Source organism: Abramis brama (genome assembly GCF_963993115.1).
Source record: "Abramis brama genome assembly, chromosome: 15".
NCBI classification, from domain to species: domain Eukaryota; kingdom Metazoa; phylum Chordata; class Actinopteri; order Cypriniformes; family Leuciscidae; genus Abramis; species Abramis brama.
The window spans coordinates 29,319,505-29,339,073 of record NC_139977.1 but is presented as its reverse complement, the minus strand read 5'-3'; the positions used below and the strand labels follow the sequence as shown (position 1 = coordinate 29,339,073).

Below are 19,569 nucleotides of genomic sequence, written 5' to 3'. Positions count from 1 at the left end.
CCACAAGGGGCGCTATACTGGTTAATGTAAACTGTCTTCTTCTACTGTTATGAAAGAGGATTTTTTTTCTAGCCTATTATCCCAGCATCCCAATTTGCACACTTCACTCCCAAGTCAAGAATACTATATCGAACTATATCGATATAGTATAACTATAACTATATTGAACAGAAATTCGGCCGAAAACTATGCGAATTAAGATGCGAGGCTTGTCTTAATTCAGAATAGCATGTTATTATAATACCTTTTCTGCCATATCTTTATATTGCATAAATCGTAAGATTAGTCTGCTAATATTTGAATTTTTTAATTATCCATGAATCCCAATTTGCATAATATCCACCCTAAATAGTATTTAAGAATACTAATATCGAACAGTATTTCGGACAAATAGTATGCAAATTGGGACGCAAGGCTTGTCTTAATTCAAAATAGCACGTTATCATACTACTCTTTCTGTTTCTGCCATAACTTTATATTGCAGAAATAGTAAGAATAGCATGCTAGTATACTATTCTGAGTTAATTTTATGTTCCTAAGGTGTTTAGTTCTTGAATTTCATTGGCTAATCTGCATGGAACAAATCACAGTATTCTGGCATTTGATTGGCTCATTTGCACATTTTTGCATTTACATTGATGCATTTGGCAGACACTTTGAGTCACAGGAATCCCATCATTGTGTTTATTAACCATTTTGCATCATTTTCTAATTTCGTTGACTTCAGCAGATTTTTTTTTTCCAGCTATTTTGTTCTCAGACGGATATGTAGGTCAGAAACATACGCTTGAAAGGGGGAGACCTCTCATTTTTCTCCGCTAAAACAACAGAAGTATTAAACACTCGCGTCATTTACCAAATGCTCACGATTTTAGTGCCACTTGACTGATCTTAGGATTTTACACATTCCTGTCTGTGTTCCCTCTCACGTATGCTATTAGATAAGCCTTCTGATTTCAGAATAAGGGTTAAGCAGAAAACAATAATAAATTACACAAGAACAAAATGTATCTGAGAAACAGATCTGGACTTAAGGGGAGGTACATTCCTTCATTTTTTTTATTTTTATTTTTTTTGTTACCCAAAAATCTATTTGCCCTCATTCACTCGCCATCATTCCAGACTGTTTTGTTTTTCACATAAACGGCATGAGAGGGAGTAAATAATGACAAAATTTTTACTATTTTGGCTCACTTATACTTATGAACTGATCAAAAAGCAAGAGACAAAGAAACCGAGGAAAGACACGTCAGCAAAAAGACAAAGCATCTTTCATCTGGTCCAAGTAGTTTTGATTTCCTGTGTGTATTGAGTGACGGATGATCTTTTCCTGCCACGAACATATCAACTGACACACACACTCACACTTTCACTCTTACTCACTCACTCACACACACACACACACAGTGAGTAATAATTCTGTTTAGTATTATTATTTTTTTAAGCTATTTGGTCTACGAGGACCTCGTTAACCCTGTTTACGTTGTAATACCCATGTCATTATACATTTGTGTCCTCATAAACCATATATACAAGAACACACACACTCCCACTCTCACACACACAGGTCTTGCAAACTAGTAATTTCTGAAACTGTTATTTAACAGTTAAATCATGTTTTTGAGTCATTCTATGAAACGAGTGCTAAAGTATTTTTAAATGACAAGGCAGAACTTGGTTTGGATATGTTGTACTTGAACATGAAACATGAAAAATAACAACGGATGTCAATGGAACAAGCTTTTGAAATTTGCTTCTCTGAAAACTTTTATGTCACTTCCTTTTCATTATGACGTTTCAACTCTTCACTATTATTTTGAGAGAAATAATAGGGTGCGGGGGTTCTTGGATATAATAAATAAATAAATAAATTGTCTTTATGTTATTTATTTATATTATATTATTTTAATTTAGTTTACATAGATGTGATTTATGATGTGATTTATTAAGGGAAAACCAGTGCAAAGTTTTAGAATTTATATATTTATTTGGATTATATGGACATGCAAATAAAACAAATTAAACTGCAAATACGACATTAAATCATATTTCAATAGAATGTTTATAATTAATTTTGAATGGATATATTTAATCTCACATAGCAGTCAATAGCAGGTTTTTGTGTTTTGTTCAAGTCCATCAAATGTTACGGACACAAATGGCGGTCCTTTCATGGGACGGTTTCTTTCTTTGAATTTGCATGGTCCAGATTTACATGTTAAGATCTACATGGCTCATTTTGAAATGAAACCATTTGCTAACAAAGAGTCCATTGTTTTTATGTGTGTGCATGTGTGTGTGTGTCTGAGTGTGGATGGAGTGATGGATGGATGCACAAACCGAGTTCACAGAGTTCTCATGGGTTTCTGGGTTTACCTGTGTCTCAGGTAACATATCAAAACTGCAGGCCGCCGTGTGTGTGTGTGTGTGTGTGTATCACTTTTGTCTCGGATATCATACCCACGCTTGGCTAAACTCAGCTCACCAGCCTCTCTGCACAAGATTACAGGGCTCTAAGGGATATCTGTGTGTGGTTGGGTATCGTTTCTCTAAGACAGATATTCGCTCAAGCAGACATGGGTAAGCTGATAACAGGGCCAGAAGCTTTGAATCATTTTGATTCTTATTTTACATCAAAAAGCTTTCAGTTAGTCAGCAGAAATCTAAAGTTACGCAGCTATCTATCTCCTTCTGTTTTTGCCAAATGGTATAAGCTTAAACCAACAAAAGTATATTTGATGTGTTCTTATAGTAAGTATAACAGTGATGGTAAAAGCATGATATTAAATGATTGCCATATTCATATACCATTCAAAAGTCTCTTCTGCTCACCAAGGCTGCACTGATCAAACATACAGTTAAAACATTAATATTGTGAAATATTTTTTACAATTTAAAATAACTTCTATTTGAGTATATGAAGAGTTCAGATGCAAAAGCCTCTAAGTGCAGTCTGAAATTTTCTTCTAGAATGATCATTTTTATCAAGCTCGTATATTTAAGTTCAGTAATTTCACTTGCATGACAATTAATAGGTAATTTGCATTGCCATTTAAGTGAAATTACTGAACTTAAATATACAAGCTTGATAAAAATGATCATTCTAGAAGAAAATTTAAGATGGCACTTAGAGGCTTTTGCATCTGAACTCTTCATATTTTAAAATGTAATTTATTCTTGTGATTCAAATCTGATTTTTTTCAGAGTCTTTAGTGTCACATGATCTTATATGCTGATTTGATGCATTTCTGATTATTATCAATGTTGAAAAAAAAAACTGTTTCTTGATTAATACAAATTCTTTGATAAATAGAAAGTTGAAAATAACAGCAATTATTTGAAATAGAAATCTTTTGTGACCTTATTTATGTATTAACTGTCACTTTTGATCAGTTTAATACATCCTTGACAAATACTGACTAAAAAAACCTTTGAATCAGAAGTCCCCACTGGGATAGAAAAACATGTACACACACACACTCACACACAAAGATTTATATTTACATGTAAAACACGTGTATGATCAATGTGCATGACCAAAAATAAAAGGTGTTATGATGATAAATGTCATTCTGAAAAAACATGGCATTGTGATAAATGTCCCAAAAAATTGTATTATCGTGGTATTTTAACAAGTACCCGGGATAATGTCACTGTACAGGGTCACGGTGCTCTAAATTTAATTTTTTTTCAAGATTCAGCTGTTATCTAAACATTTAAGTGTGTTTTCTGTTTCTCTCAGATGGATAAAGTTTGAGGAGAAGGTGGAGAAGGGTGGAGAACGGTGGAGTAAACCCCATGTGGCCACTCTGTCTCTTCACTCGCTCTTCCAGCTGAAAAACTGCATCGAGAAAGGAACCATCATGCTGGACATGGAGGCAAACTCACTTCAGCAGATCGTTGGTAAAACTGCACTTCAATCTTCATTTCGGCTGTATAAGGTTTTTGAATTGTTATATGGTTCTTAAGAGGTTACAAAAGACCTTCAGATTAGTGTTTTGGTTTCTGTTCTTTAAAGCACCAGTACATTCTTGATGAAATCTGTCTCTGTCTTTCAGAAATGATCACTGACAGTCAGATCGAGAACGGGCAGCTAAAGGCCGACCTGAAGGAGATGGTCATGTACACTTTGCTACGGAAACATCGCCACCAGACCAAGAAGTCCAACCTGCGTTCGCTGGCTGACATTGGAAAAAGCGTGTCGAGCGCGAGTCGTCTGTTCACCAACCAGGAGAACGGTAACACAGCTGCCACATTAAACCTCTCGCTTACACTCTATCGGTTTCCACATCTCTCCTCTCGCTTTCACCATCAGCATCTATCTGATCAGTCCTTCCGCACGTCTCACACACATTTGACAAATGTTGCGTTCATATCGTACAGATGTTTTCTAACAGCCTTGTGGTTGAAAGAAAAATCACATTTGCACAGTGCAAAACTGAAACTGAAAATCCTTTGATGTTTCAAACTTGCAAGTAATCAAATGTGCTGATGAGATGCAGTAAATCTCAAACCCTCCCAGGAAGAACTAGAAACCATTAGAAACGTATCAGAACAAGCATTGGTTTCTGCAATCTGCTGCTGAAACACTTTAGTATTTTATTTAATCTGATTTAGTATCAATTTAATCATGTTTCTCTCAGTTTTGGGGAGTAACTGGCTTTAACTAACTTAACTTAAAAGTACACTATGAACCCTTTTGTTCGAAATGAACAAATTTTATCCCTTAAAATGCATCTTTGATCACCAAATTTCACATTTAAACGTTTTATTCCTTCTTCACATTAGCTTGAATGTAACTCTACACCCTTGGCTCATTAAGTATACGTGGAACCATGATTATGTAAATGAGCCCCGCCTCCACTCACTCACACCAGCTCAGAGTTCCTAATCCACTCGCTCAACTTTACTGCTATAAATGCTGCACAATGTGAAAATACTGGTTTAATTCATCCATATTTGTTTGAACCAGAAACTTTTAGAAAAAGAGGAAAATTGAATTATACAGGCTCGTCTACAAGTCGATGTATTAGAATCAGGGTTTTTCCTGCCTCAAAATGAGGCGGAGGTGGTAAAATCCTAATAATGTATTTTAATAATAAGGTATTTAATTCGAATTTTTCGTAGATCATCATATAGCCTAATGTGTTTCCCTAATACTATTAGAACAAAAACAGTCATTGCGTCTAAAATGTAAGTGACTTAATTTTAACTATTTGTTTATTGAACTGTTATGAAATCAGTCTCAGTTTCAATCTTGATGGCATTCAGGAAAACAACTGGTAGTGTGTAGCCTAGGCTATATATTGTTTCTTAACTAAAATACGTTATAAATAACTGCGCGAGCCTCAACAGCGCAACTTTGTTACCGTCAGTACATTAGGTAGGCCTATATTATTATCAACTATAGGCTTTCAGTCGCCACTTACATTAAATGAAATAAAACAGAATCATCCTCATGTTTTCGGTGATTCCCTAGTTATTTTTTATTTTTATATAAAAAATTGTTTTAATCAGGGCATTTGTCCGGTTGGGCTACAATTCTCTCTCACTTTTCCCTTCAAAAAAAGAAAAAAACACGTGTCCCGGACACAGTCTATGGTCCCGGACAATAGTTATTGTCGAGCCCTGATATGTTTTCCTTGATTGGTTTTCCCTGAAGAGAATTACGTTGTTGAAAACGAAAGTAAAAGAGTCACGCACGTTCATTGCGTTTTACCGTGACGAGAGTTCCGTGTCTTTATTAAACTCAACACATTATAATGATTTATCTGTCATCCATCCTCGGTTAATTGGAATGGAATGTTTTTATTACTTGGCCCGCCCGATCATATGTTCCCGGTCACCATCTCAGAGTCAGACAGCTGCCTACTAACAATCAGCATCCCTAGAAACACTTTGAACAACTATTGAACAATAGAACGCCAGTGGAGAGAGATCGACAGAGAAAAGTTGCTCCGGCTACTTTGACGCGTGTCTGGTGTGTGAGTGGCAGAGGTTAGTTTCACGACGAGTGAGAAAGGTTGACATGGAGCAGCTAAATCTCAAACCTCCGGGGAATCTCTTGTTTAAATAAACACTGAACAGAGGAAAGTCTGCTGGAAAAAAGAGAACAAGAATCAGAATTATATAGTGTACTTTTCACCATCCGACTAAAATGCATTTTCTCAGTATGAAAGTAAAAGGTTTTATGTTGACTTTAATGTTTAAAGAACTGGAAATGTCACGAAATGTTGCCTACATTCTTCGGTAGCCTGACAATAGATCAGATGTTTTCATAATATTGTAACTTTTCCAGAAGCAAGGTGTTTGTACCGAGTAGTGGGGCAGTGCTACATGATTGGTTTCAATGTACTGCACATGTTGTACTGCACAAATTTACAGTTGGGTGAGCTGAAACAATCATCAAACACTTTCTCAGGCACACACCTTTTTATTTTAGGGAATCATTTGTTTCGGATTGTTCGAATATAAATTAACCACTCTCTCTCTCTCTCAAAAAAAAAAAAAAGATTAATTGGCATTCATTCATTTGCTTATTTCTTACTTTATATATTTATATATAATGTATAAATATATTATTTATAAATATGTATAGCTTAGATCTCAAAGCAGCAGCAGTTTCACAGCTTCTCTAACTCTGCTCTCTCAGAAAGTTGTATGTCTTCCTTTCAAACTGTGATCATTTCTCTTCAGTTCAAAGAGAAGGTGCTGATTGGGTTTTCGTGAATGTTGTCAACTTTCATTTTAATTTGAAGCTCAAATTCAATTTCTGAATCAGCGCTTTGAAACATACTTTAATTGATTTCTCTGCTCTAATGCTTTGTTTTCTCTGTTCCCTGTCTCTTGTCCCTTCCACTTGTCTTGATTGACATGCATGCAACCCTGTCTTTTCTCTTTCTCTCTCTGTGTGTGTGAAGCGCGTCCTCTTGATCAACCTGTGCCTTGCTTTATCAACTTTGAACATGACGAGCAAATTCAGATGCAGAGAAGCAACAGCATGGGACTTCTCTGTAAGTCTAGCTGAAGATTCAGACTGATTCATGCTAGATTTGCTGTTGGTCTGGTTCACTGTAAGATTGCTGCTGAAAATCAGGTCTTGTAAATTTGCAGATAAGGACATTTTAGGAACGCTTTGAAAAAAGTAAAAGATGCCATAAAGTCAATGTTGTATGTATCTAAAAAATAGTATGATGACTGTTATTGATTATTATCTCTTCAAAAATTAAAGATAACTGGAAGTGTTTTAGTTTTCTGTAACCCGTCCAACAAGTTAGTTAAGGAATGTATTGAGATGTAGATATAACAAAATAACTTATGTTTGGAATTCTTGGGCCTCTTTGTTTCCTAAGAATTTTATTGTATTTTTTCCACAACGTGTTTAGCGTTTTAGCCGCTGACAGGTGTTTGACCTCTGACCTTGTACGACTTCTGCAGGTAGTCCAACCACGGCCCACCGTAACCTGACCTCCAACAGCCTCAACGATCTCTCAGACAAGCCTGAGAAAGACCAGGTACTGTGAAGTGTGTGTGTGTGTGTGCGCGTGCGTGCGTTAATAGTTTCTTCACATGTAGAAGCAGAGATTAATTCTGCAAGAAAATATTGTTGGGTCTTATCACAGACATGATGGTAAAGTGTGTTAGAGTACCAGCGTGAATCTCATGAATATGTCCAGGTAATATTTTACCCCCAAAAATCAAAATCAAAAGAAAAAATAAGAATTTTTTTTTTTTTTTTATCATTATTCTTATTAAAATCAGCAAATACTACCATGATATATAAATGCTGGACAATTTAATAATATAATAATGTAAATGTAAATTATTTAAAATGTTAAAATATAATATTTAAAATGACAAGAGTACATATAATCATATTTAAATTGAGATGTAAAATGATATATTATATATATATATATATAATATAAAAAAAATATATATTGTTAGTATAATTTAAATGTAAATATTTATAATATAATATAATATTTAAAAAAAACAGTCGAGGGTCAGTTCTCCTCTGGCCAACAAACGAACACGGTGTGTTTATGATTCAGGCTGCATTACAAGTCAGAAATCAGATTGTGGATTGGTATCATTCAAAATATTTCATCTAGTTGCATCTGATCGGATTCATCACGGCGGTACGGAGACAAAGCTGGCCATCAGGAAGCAAGATAACCCAGGGTTTCCATTAACCCAGGGTTTAGAATGACCCAGTTCAAGTGTGAAAAGCCTACAAACCAACACATTAAAGCAGCGCACACACTGAATGTAAAATGTGTTTTTTTCTTATTGCTTCACTCTAGTTGAATAATAAGTTCATGAAGAAAGTTCCTCGGGATGCGGAGGCGTCAAATGTGGTGGTCGGGGAGGTGTTTAAGTGCAATAGCTCAATTCAATACTGAGAGACAGCTTTATGGGTGTGAGCACAAAATCTGCGGGAATGAGTAAAATTATGTGCAATACGCACAATCCCACCCCGAAATTAAGGCCCTGTAACAGCAATATTATTCATCCGGAGCAAATGAGCTACCCGGAGCTAACCCTAACCCTAACCCTAACCCTAACCCTATTTTAAATAACAACAATACTTATAGTAATATTTAAATTGATAAGTAAAAAGAGAAATGATATATATATGTATATAAAAAATAATATATAACATGTATATATTAAAATATAAAAGCTTGGCTATTTAATAATATAATAATGTATTTTTTTGATAATATTATATAATATTTATTTTAACATTTTATTAACAACAATTATTATTATTCATATTATTTTAATATAATATAATAATATTTAAATAATAATAATAATTTTAGTACTGAGTTTTGTTGTTGTTGTTGAATTATGGGGAAATGCTCTTCATCGCCAAGAAAATATTGTCTTAATGGTTTGAAAACAGGCTTTATTTTCTTTAAAATTGAGTGGTATTTTATACTGAATTCTGACTTAGGTGTGTTCTTAACAGGATTTGTGAGATTCTCCCACCGAGAGTTCATTACAGGGAGGATAAATGACTGTTTCTCCCGTGTGAAGTGTGGTTAGGAAGGCTACAGCCCTGGGCGTGACATCAGTAGGACAGGAATGAGTGCAAAAGGACAAAAGAAACTCTTTCTTCAAACAAAGTAGCGCACAATGAAACTCAGTGGCTGTCTTTCACACAAGGACAAAACATAGCTTCTGTCGTCAGTTGCGTCAATATTTGTGGATTAGCGTGAGTGCCTTGTCAAATGCACAGAACTCCTGTTGTGTGTTATTCACGCTACTGCAGTAATTACACTGATAGCACAAGGCCTCTTTTGTGTGTGTGTGTGTGTGTGTGTGTGTTCCAGGCTGTCTGTCATCTCAATGTCAGTGTTCATCGCTAATTAAGTGTTTTATGACTCAGATGCTTTTGTTTATGTAGTTGTGAGCTTGTTTCTTTCTTTCCATTCGGCTTAAATCGTATCAGACTTTTATATTCCGCTGACATATGATCTCATAAAGCTTCTTTTGACAAATGTGTGAAAGAAAGAAATAATGTAATCTGAAGATTATTCTAGGTATATAGAGATATATTTAATCATTATTTACTATATTTGTACAATGATGCAAACAGAGTTCACTTTGCAGCTTTGAAAAGAAAATGGTGTCTTTGTTCAGTTCAGTGTTGATTCAGTTCTGTTGTAAAGATCATCAATTATTCAATTAGTTAAATTTCACTATAAAGCAGTTCTGCAGAAAATATACAATAGTGTCAGATCAGTAATATTTTTATGAAGCGACAGTGGCGAGGAACCCAAACTCCATCAGGAGACAGAATGGAAAAAAAACAGTCGAGGGTCAGTTCTCCTCTGGCCAACAAACGAACACGGTGTGTTTATGATTCAGGCTGCATTACAAGTCAGAAATCAGATTGTGGATTGGTATCATTCAAAATATTTCATCTAGTTGCATCTGATCGGATTCATCACGGCGGTACGGAGACAAAGCTGGCCATCAGGAAGCAAGATAACCCAGGGTTTCCATTAACCCAGGGTTTAGAATGACCCAGTTCAAGTGTGAAAAGCCTACAAACCAACACATTAAAACAGCGCACACACTGAATGTAATGAAAATTGTGTTTTTTTCTTATTGCTTCACTCTAGTTGAATAATAAGTTCATGAAGAAAGTTCCTCGGGATGCGGAGGCGTCAAATGTGCTGGTCGGGGAGGTGGATTTTCTGGACTCCCCCTTCGTGGCTTTTGTGCGTCTTCAGCAGTCCGTCATGTTAGGAGGTCTCACCGAGGTTCCTGTTCCCACACGGTAACCAACTCACTATTGCATTGTGATTCATAAATCATAAAAAAAAGTGCTTGACTATATCTTTTTTGCTTATCAGCCACTGTGTTTGGTGGTTTTCCAAAGCCACTCAGCATTTTCACTGGCCACAATTTTGACATCGATACCAAAGGGAAAAACTGCCATATAGATATTTTTAATATTATCTCATAATTTGGCAGCAGGTTTATTAGGCTGCTGTCACTTTAAGACCTGATGCACGGATCCATTATACTGTTACACATGTGTTTTCTTTCTCAACGGCTTACGTTCACTTAAAACATAACCGACTGTGTATACGTGCATACTTACCAAGCCTGGCATTTTACATTATTTTGTGTTTAAGTGCAATAAGCCGCGAAAAATAACTCAATTCAATACTGAGAGGCAGCTTTATGGGTGTGAGCACAAAATCTGCGGGAATGAGTAAAATGATGTGCAATACGCACAATCCCACCCCGAAATTAAGGCCCTGTAACAGCAATATTATTCATCCGGAGCAAATGAAACGAGTCAGTGAAGCGAGGCGGGTTTGTGTGTCACTCGCTGTCGGAGAGGTGAGAGAGAGAGAAAGCGCAGCTGGTATCGTGTATCTACTGCAGAAAATGAGTATTGGAAGATATTTCTGTATCGAAAAATCTGTATTTTTGACTCTACATTGCACTTAGTTTATTATTTCAGACGCCTTTTTAAAGATTACATTTGAAAAATGTATATATTATATCTAAAATTCAACCTGCCAAAGTGGCTAGTAGGAGTGACTGTGTTACACGCCACCGCTGAAATCCAGCCGCATTTGCCGTGTTGGCTGGTGTTAATGTCAAGCCCTGATTACTACAATATGTATTTGTGTTTGTAGGTTCCTTTTTATTCTGCTGGGGCCCAAAGGAAAGGCCAATTCATACCGGGAGATCGGACGTGCAATCGCCACGCTCATGTCTGATGAGGTGTGTGTGAAAGTCTTCTCATTCATGTGTTTATATGCATGCTTGCAGTATTTTCATAGTTTTTATTTCGGCCCCTGCAGGTGTTTCACGACATAGCATATAAAGCGAAAGACCGTGGCGACCTGCTGGCAGGCATCGACGAGTTCCTAGATGAAGTCATTGTTCTTCCTCCGGGGGAGTGGGATCCTGATATCAGGATCGAACCTCCTAAATCCATCCCGTCTGCTGATAAACGGTACCAACAATCATTGATCTGACAGGAGAATTCATCTGATTGTTAATTGAATCAGCTATATGACAGCCGATTACAGATGAAGCAAACTGAGTTTGTGTGTGTGTGTTTCTAGTAAAAACATTATTGCCGGAGGGGAAGGGTTTCAGATGAATGGCGGTACGCCTCATGATGGGAGTCCAGGTGGCGGCGGTGGCCATGCGGTCGGTGATGAACTCAAAAAGACGGGCAAGTGAGTGTATAAACGGGCATTCATTTTTTAACGATAACTTGCAAAGTTTTAAAGACAGTCCTACTGTGAACTACGAGGTTGTTAATCGATAGTATTTGCTTCTGGCCACATTTATTTCAGCTTAATTTTAAAATAATAACGGCTAACAGTGGAATTTGTGGTGAAAAACTACATTACCCATGATGCTGTATAGAAAATTCCACCAATCAGATTGTCGAAACGAGCAAAACACTCCAGAAGAGCTTGTTAGCTCCGCCCACTCCCATGAAGCACTGCGAATAACGCAATCGCGTCTCCTACTACTCTCAAAATATTTTAAGATGTGTGTATATATATGTATGTTTTACAATAAACTTAAAATATATTAGTTTTATATAATCAACATTTCTAAATGAGTAGTTTTACTACTCGCTTTTAATTCGATTATGCTGTTCGCAATGCTTCATGGGATTGTAGTTCTTTCCCTCATTAGAGCCGTTAAGTACACAGTCTTGTACTTTTGTATTTTTGTCTGATTTTCAAATAATTTTTTGCTTCAAATCATAGTTTGTAATAATATGATTTACCTTGTAGCTGGTTAGTTTGGTTCATGGCTTATAACGCTTTAACAAAGACTTTTTTGAATTACTTTTTTCTATTACTTTTGATGGTGTATGCAAAATTAAAACCATATAATATTATTTTTTTAAATTAATGAAAAAATCAAATGGCAGTATAATTTTTAGGTTACCTGAGAAAGCATTTTTCAGTAAGAAAACACAATCCCTATCTCTCCTAGGTTTTGCGGAGGTCTCATTCTGGACATCAAGAGGAAACTCCCATTTTTTGCGAGCGATTTTTACGACGCTATCCACATTCAGTCTCTGTCTGCCATCTTGTTTATTTACCTGGGTACCGTAACTAACGCCATCACCTTCGGAGGGCTGCTGGGAGACGCGACGGAGAACATGCAGGTTAGACCGTTCAAGGCTTTTTCTCTGTGAGTTTGTGTGTGTTGTACTTAACTAGTGTCCACCGATTTGGCTTGGCTATTGTGGGTTTATTCAGGAGCTCATGGAAATAAAATTTGGCTGACATTGTGTTCACAGCTCCAGGGATTTAAAGGCCACGGATAGCTGTTTGATTATTAAACATGTCACTTCAAATATATGTTATGTGTTTCCTAGATCGGGTGTTTGGAAACAGATGTACGTTGCATGTTGGGATTTGATCCGTGCTATACTGAGAGAGAGAGAGAGAGGGAGAGAGAGAGAGAGAGAGAGGGAGAGAGAGGGAGGAAGAGCGCTTTTCTTCGAACAACTGTGTATATAAATAGTCAGGATTGTGAATGGTACTTTTGGACATGTGCAGTGACTGCGAAGTTTGCACATATATTTAGCAGTGCATTTATATGGCGCAGGCTAAGGAGGATCAGCTATAAATATCCTCAGATTACACACAAGCGCACACACGCACATAAAATCACACAACTACACTTCTAAAAAATCCCTCTAAGGGAATCCTTCGTGACCTCTGCCCTTACCTACAAAGCCTGCTTCAGATACGTCGAATAATAGCTTTAGGTTCAGGTTGCTGAATTGCACACAAGGACTTTTTCTCTCACCTGTTTCATAAACCTTGAAGATGACTTGTGTTTGAAGGTAAATATACAAACATGCTTGGTAGAAATGCACTCAAGACACAATTCTATGGAAGCCGGCACATAAGAAATAATAAATCATGCACTGGTAAATCATAATTATGACATAAAAGTTGGAATTATGACATACTAAGTTCGAAGTTATGACAAACTAAATCAATATTATTAAATTAAAAGTCAAAATTGAGAGATAAAAAATCTAATTTATGACACACTAAGTCAAAATTATGACATCAAAAGTTTAAATTATGACATACCAAGTCATATTTATGAGATAAATGTAGAAATTAAGACATAGTAATTATGACACTCAAAAACATCTAAATTATAATGTAAAAAAGATTAAAAAGTCAAAATTATGATTTATTTCGAAATTGAATTTATTCCTAATTAAATCGAAATTGACATTCAAATCATATTTGAGATAAATGTCAAAATGATTAGTTAAAAAGTCAAAATTATGACAAAAAAATTAAAATTATAACATTAAATACAAATTATGACTTAAAATTTAAAAATGATGAGCTAAAAAGTCAAAATTATGACATACTAAGTCATTATGAGATTAAAAACTCTATAAGTATGTCATAATCTGACTTTTTTTTACTTCTCAAATTTTTGATTCATGTCATAATTCCGACTTTTTATGTCATACATTGTATGATTTACAAAGATTTACAAGATTTTATTTTTCTTATGTGGCAGGAATAGACTAACAGAATGGACTCAAATCTGAATGCAGAAGAGTTGAAATATGCCGTGATAACTCACCAAAATTGAGCTGTCACGACTTTATCAAGAGTTTCACATTTACAGTGTAAGTCTATGGGATTTTGTTAGGTCAGTTTTATCGTCCAGCAGGTAAAAATCAGCACACCTCTCCTCATCAACGAAATCAAAACAATGCATTAAACTCTAAGAAAAGTCTGTAAAAATAGGGCCCAAATGTACTGTGCTAATATGAAGGAAATTTCTGTATTGATTTTTTTCACAGGTGTTTTACCTTTTTTTTTTAAATACGCATTGCATTGTGTTGTTTTAGGGTTAAAGGAAATACCCTGGAGGAAAATGGCCTTTTCTGTTTGTTTTCTTACTGTGTACTTAAGTTTAATATTTAGAGGCTTGTTCAAATAACCAAGGCATCGTGTGAGCAAATGCATGTTAAAGTGATGCTCACCTGAGAAAACTCCAGCCGTTTGTGTTGGAAACAGGTGTTTGTCTGATTAAGCGTTTTCAGAAACAGCTGACAGCACATACAGGCTCAGATCAGATAAGAGTTCCTGTTTTAGTGCTTTTAGTGGTCTTATTTTCCGCTTGATGTCTGTGCAGGGCGTGTTGGAGAGTTTCTTGGGGACGGCGTTAGCTGGTGCCGTGTTCTGTCTGTTTGCGGGTCAACCTCTGACCATCCTGAGCAGCACCGGGCCCGTGCTCGTCTTCGAACGACTGCTCTTTAACTTCAGCAAGTGGGTGGCGTACACACACACACACACACACACTGAAGCATGCATGCACAAGCACATACTCAAACACAAGGCTGCTTTAATGTGGTGTGGTAAAATCCACTTAATTATCAGTTAGCCTGCTGCATTGATAAAACAGTGGGAACGGAACAAAATAAGAAAAAAAAAGTGTTTAATAAATTATTGCATTAATAATAAAATGAAAAATAATTATATAATAATTATATCAACAATAATAGTAATTTTTTTATTATTAATAATTATGTATTTACTTGCGTAAGTATATTATTAGTAGTAGTAATAGTAGTATTATTATTTAAATATATTATTATTAGTTTTATTAAATTAATACAATAGATTGCATTAATCATAAAACAAAAAATAATTATAGAATAATTATAACAACTATTATTTATTTATTTATTTATTATTAACAATTATTTATTTACTTAAGTTTATTATTATTAACTATTTATAATATATTATTATTAAATTAAGATAATAAGATTGCATTAATGATAAAAACAAAAAAAATAATTATGGAATATTTATAACAACAACAACAACAACAACAACAACAATATTTATTACTAATAATAATTTATTTAAGTATAATATTGCTATTAATTACTAATTAAATATTTTATTATAATTGTTATTATTGCTGTTATTCAGTTAATATAATAATCACATTACTAATAATCTCAATAAATTATTCTTTCACCATGTAAGGCTGTATGTACAGTCGACAGTGTTTATATGAGCCATTTCAGTCAGATTTAATAGCCAGATATGTCCATTTCACATTCAGTTACAGAATCAATTGAGAACATCGGTATGAGTTTGGGTCCAAATCTAGATGTTTTATACTTCCTTTCTGTATTATTGATATATTATATTTAGTTTGACCAAAAACAAGCAACATTCCCTGGAAGTCTTTTAGTTGTGTGTCATCTGGCACAACACGTTCAGAGTTATCTGGAATCAAGATACATCTTATTGTTTTCAACCTTTCCGGCAAGGTCTCGTCTCTCTGTCTGTGTGTGTGTGTGTGTGTGTGTGTGTGTGTGTGTGCATGAATACATTTCTCTCTCTCTCTCTCTCTCTCTCTCTCTCTCTCTCTCTCTCTCTCTCTCTCTCTCTCTGGATTCAGGTTTCTGTGTTTATGTTCCATTATGAATAATTGAGTCAGATTTCATGTGTGCTTCTGCCAGTGTGTATCAGTTCAGCTTTGCTGAGGGTTTCCATCTAATCCGCTGAGTCTATAATTATGGAGTGTAACATATTTGATGATTAAGATGTAGCATACTAATATGATTAGTACATTTTAATCAATGAAGATGTCTGGATTCAGTCCGTAACACGTATATATAAAGTATAAAGTATATATATATATAGTAGTAAAAGTATATTTATATGTATAAAAAAAATTATATTAAAAAAAAAATATATATATATTAGTGCTGTCAAAACGATTAATTGTATCCAACATAAAAATGTGTGTTTATATAATATGTGTGTGTGTGTATATATATATATATATATATATACACACACACAGTATATATATGTGTGTGTTTGTATATACAGTGCAATGCATAAGTGAATACACCCATGCTAAAGTTGACTAAAAAGAGGAATAAAAAATCATATTTTGGAAATTGAACTTAATGCCTTAATTTAAAAAATTAGGAAAAATCCAACCTTTAAGGACACCAATTTTCTTTGTGAATGAATAATGTATCGTAAATAAATAAATGTTCTTCCTTAAAATACATGGTGCATAAGTGAGTACACCCCTATGTTAAATTCCCATAGAGGCAGGCAGATTTTTATTTTTAAGTATTTAAAAAAAAAAAAATTTAGGATACTATGCATCCTGATAAAGTTCCCTTGGCCTTTGGAATTAAAATAGCCCCACATCATCACATAGCCTTTACCATACCTAGAGATTGGCATGATTTTATTTCAGTTAGCCTAAAAGCTAGTTTGATTTGCATTGAGAGATGATCTTATGGAAAGTACCCCATGCCAATCTATAGGTATGGTGAATGTTATGTGATGATGTGGGGCTATTTTAATTCCAAAGGCCAAGGGAACTTTATCAGGATGCATAGTATCCTAAATTTTTTTTTTTTTAAATACTTAAAAATAAAAATCTGCCTGCCTCTATGGGAATTTAACATAGGGGTGTACTCACTTATGCACCATGTATTTTAAGGAAGAACATTTATTTATTTACGATACATTATTCATTCACAAAGAAAATTGGTGTCCTTAAAGGTTGGATTTTTCCTAATTTTTTAAATTAAGGCATTAAGTTCAGTTTCCAAAATATGATTTTTTATTCCTCTTTTTAGTCAACTTTAGCATGGGTGTATTCACTTATGCATTGCACTGTACATATATGTAAATATATATATATATATATGTCTGTGTGTGTGTGTGTGTGTATTATATATATACATATACATTTTAACATAAATCTGAAGATTAAAAATCACAGTTATTATTATTAGAGCATTATGGGATCAGTGGCACGTAATGTTATTTGGTAAAGTAGAAAGTTATCCAGGTAATCCATGCAAAAAGAAAGCTTGCACACTGTGTTTAGTATGCCATTTAAAAAATACTCTTAGTCATTTTATCCCTATTCTCTCATTGGTTGGCTATTTTCCTCCTGTGTTGTGATTGTTAGTGGGTAACGATGCTGTGTGTTTCTTTGATTGGTTCAGGGATAATGACTTCGACTATCTGGAGTTCCGGCTGTGGATCGGCCTGTGGTCTGGGTTTCTGTGTCTGATCCTGGTCGCCACAGACGCCAGTTTCCTGGTGCAGTATTTCACCCGCTTTACTGAGGAAGGCTTTTCTGCTCTCATCAGCTTCATCTTCATCTACGACGCCTTTAAGAAAATGATCAAACTGGCTCACCATCATCCAATCAACTCCGGCTATGACATGGACATGGTCACGCAGTACGGGTGTCACTGCAGTCCTCCAGACGGTGAGGCCATCAGTGACAGAGAGAGGATAATAATCTGGATTTATGTCTTCTTCAACGCTTTTGTATTAATACTTTATTTTCATTAATAAGAATATATTAATTAATATAATAATAGTTGTATTTTAATATCAATACTTGTTTTCAGAGAAAATATCTAATTATTTAAAAGCCCTATTGAAAAAAAATTACTTTGTTTTAATCAGTATAATTTTTTTTTTTTTTTATTATGTTGAAACAATGCATCAGTGAACAAGAAAATAGATAGAACGTGTGAAATAGAGAGAGAAAACTACAAAAATAATCAGTGTTTATGTCGTCTTGTACATTTTTATAAATATTTTCTTTTTTTAATATTAACATATTACTAAAATAATAGTAACAGATTGATATTAATACTTGTTTTCACCGAAAATATCTTCGTATTTAAAAGTTATTTTTTATAACTTATTGACAAATTGTTATTTTTGTTTTCATTTTTATAATTAAATTTTTACGTTTTGTTTATGGTTCATTTATGCAAATGACTTGGATATTCTTTTTGGAAAGCTGGGGAAAAAAACGATCAAAGAATATATATATATATAATTATTTATTTTTTTGTCAGAGTAACAAACTCAGGGATTTAATTTGAACGCTGGCATTCAATATCAGATTTAATATAACGCTAAACTCATATTTTTGCGTTTTTCTTTCAAAAGGCAACAGTTCAGGTCTGTACATGGAGAAAATGGAAGCCCTGATGAACAGCACTGGACAGGTACATGCTCTCTGTGTTTATTACTGTATTACCCACAATGCATCAGTACACCCAGATACGTTAAAAACGGCCATTTATTAGCTAGTTGCACAAGTACAAACAGATTGAATGTTGTTTTGTTTTTTTAATTGATAAGAAAAAGTATAATTGTTTGTACCTGCGCAGCATCACTTGAACGCGACCTGGATGTCGCTGACCCGCACAGAGTGTCTGGAGTGGGGCGGTCAGCTGCTCGGACCAGCTTGTGAATACGTCCCTGATATCACGCTGATGTCCTTCATTCTGTTCTTCGGCACATACACCTGCTCCATGGGCCTGAAGAAGTTCAAAACCAGCAGATTTTTCCCAACTACGGTACACCGACACACACACGTCGTCATCACACATTAATGAGGATCTTAATGGGGTTATTCTGTACGCATGAGGATGTAGGAAAACCACTACACCCACAACCACATGTGTACACACGCACACACACTTTAAGCTTCAATCTGAAAGTCATTGCTTTTGAATTAAACCAGTCTTTTGGTTTGGCAGCTGTAATGGAAAATAGCCCATCACTGATCCTTACAAAAATGCTGCAGCATATTACCAATCTGCACTCATTAAAACATTGTAAGTCTCCATTAATCTCCACTAATTAGAGATTACAGATTTAAAGATTATAGTTTTCACTTTTGATTCTGGTATTTATTGTGCATTTCTACTCCGTGATCAGTGATGTATTTCTGTTTGATTTCTGATTATGGAGAATGCAACATACATTTCTTCTTTAGACATTTTTGATTGCAAATCATTATAATATTAGTTTATTATAGCTCTTTTGTAATAAATCAGATAAAATCAAGTTTTTTTTACAATTATAATTTTTTTAGGCATTCTATCTATCTATCTATCTATCTATCTATCTATCTATCTATCTATCTATCAACTGTCTGTCTGTCTGTCTATCTATCTGTCTGTCTGTCTGTCTGTCTGTCAACTATCTA

General features: G+C 34.8%; 1 protein-coding gene across 6 annotated transcripts in view; it reads left to right on the top strand.

The window, feature by feature from the left end:
- Positions 1-19,569, top strand: part of slc4a4b (solute carrier family 4 member 4b) — a 55,354-nt gene that overhangs the window by 22,292 nt on the left and 13,493 nt on the right. For 4 of the 6 annotated variants that reach the window (XM_084136987.1, XM_084136983.1, XM_084136985.1 and 1 more), the window contains exons 5-17: positions 3,743-3,903; positions 4,059-4,238; positions 6,921-7,013; positions 7,438-7,514; positions 10,137-10,294; positions 11,169-11,256; positions 11,337-11,491; positions 11,604-11,720; positions 12,499-12,673; positions 14,689-14,822; positions 17,555-17,823; positions 18,522-18,580; positions 18,746-18,934. In XM_084136987.1, coding sequence (XP_083993113.1) covers positions 3,743-3,903; positions 4,059-4,238; positions 6,921-7,013; positions 7,438-7,514; positions 10,137-10,294; positions 11,169-11,256; positions 11,337-11,491; positions 11,604-11,720; positions 12,499-12,673; positions 14,689-14,822; positions 17,555-17,823; positions 18,522-18,580; positions 18,746-18,934 — 1,855 coding nt within the window. The remainder of the gene's footprint in view (positions 1-3,742; positions 3,904-4,058; positions 4,239-6,920; positions 7,014-7,437; positions 7,515-10,136; positions 10,295-11,168; positions 11,257-11,336; positions 11,492-11,603; positions 11,721-12,498; positions 12,674-14,688; positions 14,823-17,554; positions 17,824-18,521; positions 18,581-18,745; positions 18,935-19,569) is intronic. The other 2 variants (XM_084136986.1, XM_084136988.1) reach the window with 1 other exon arrangement.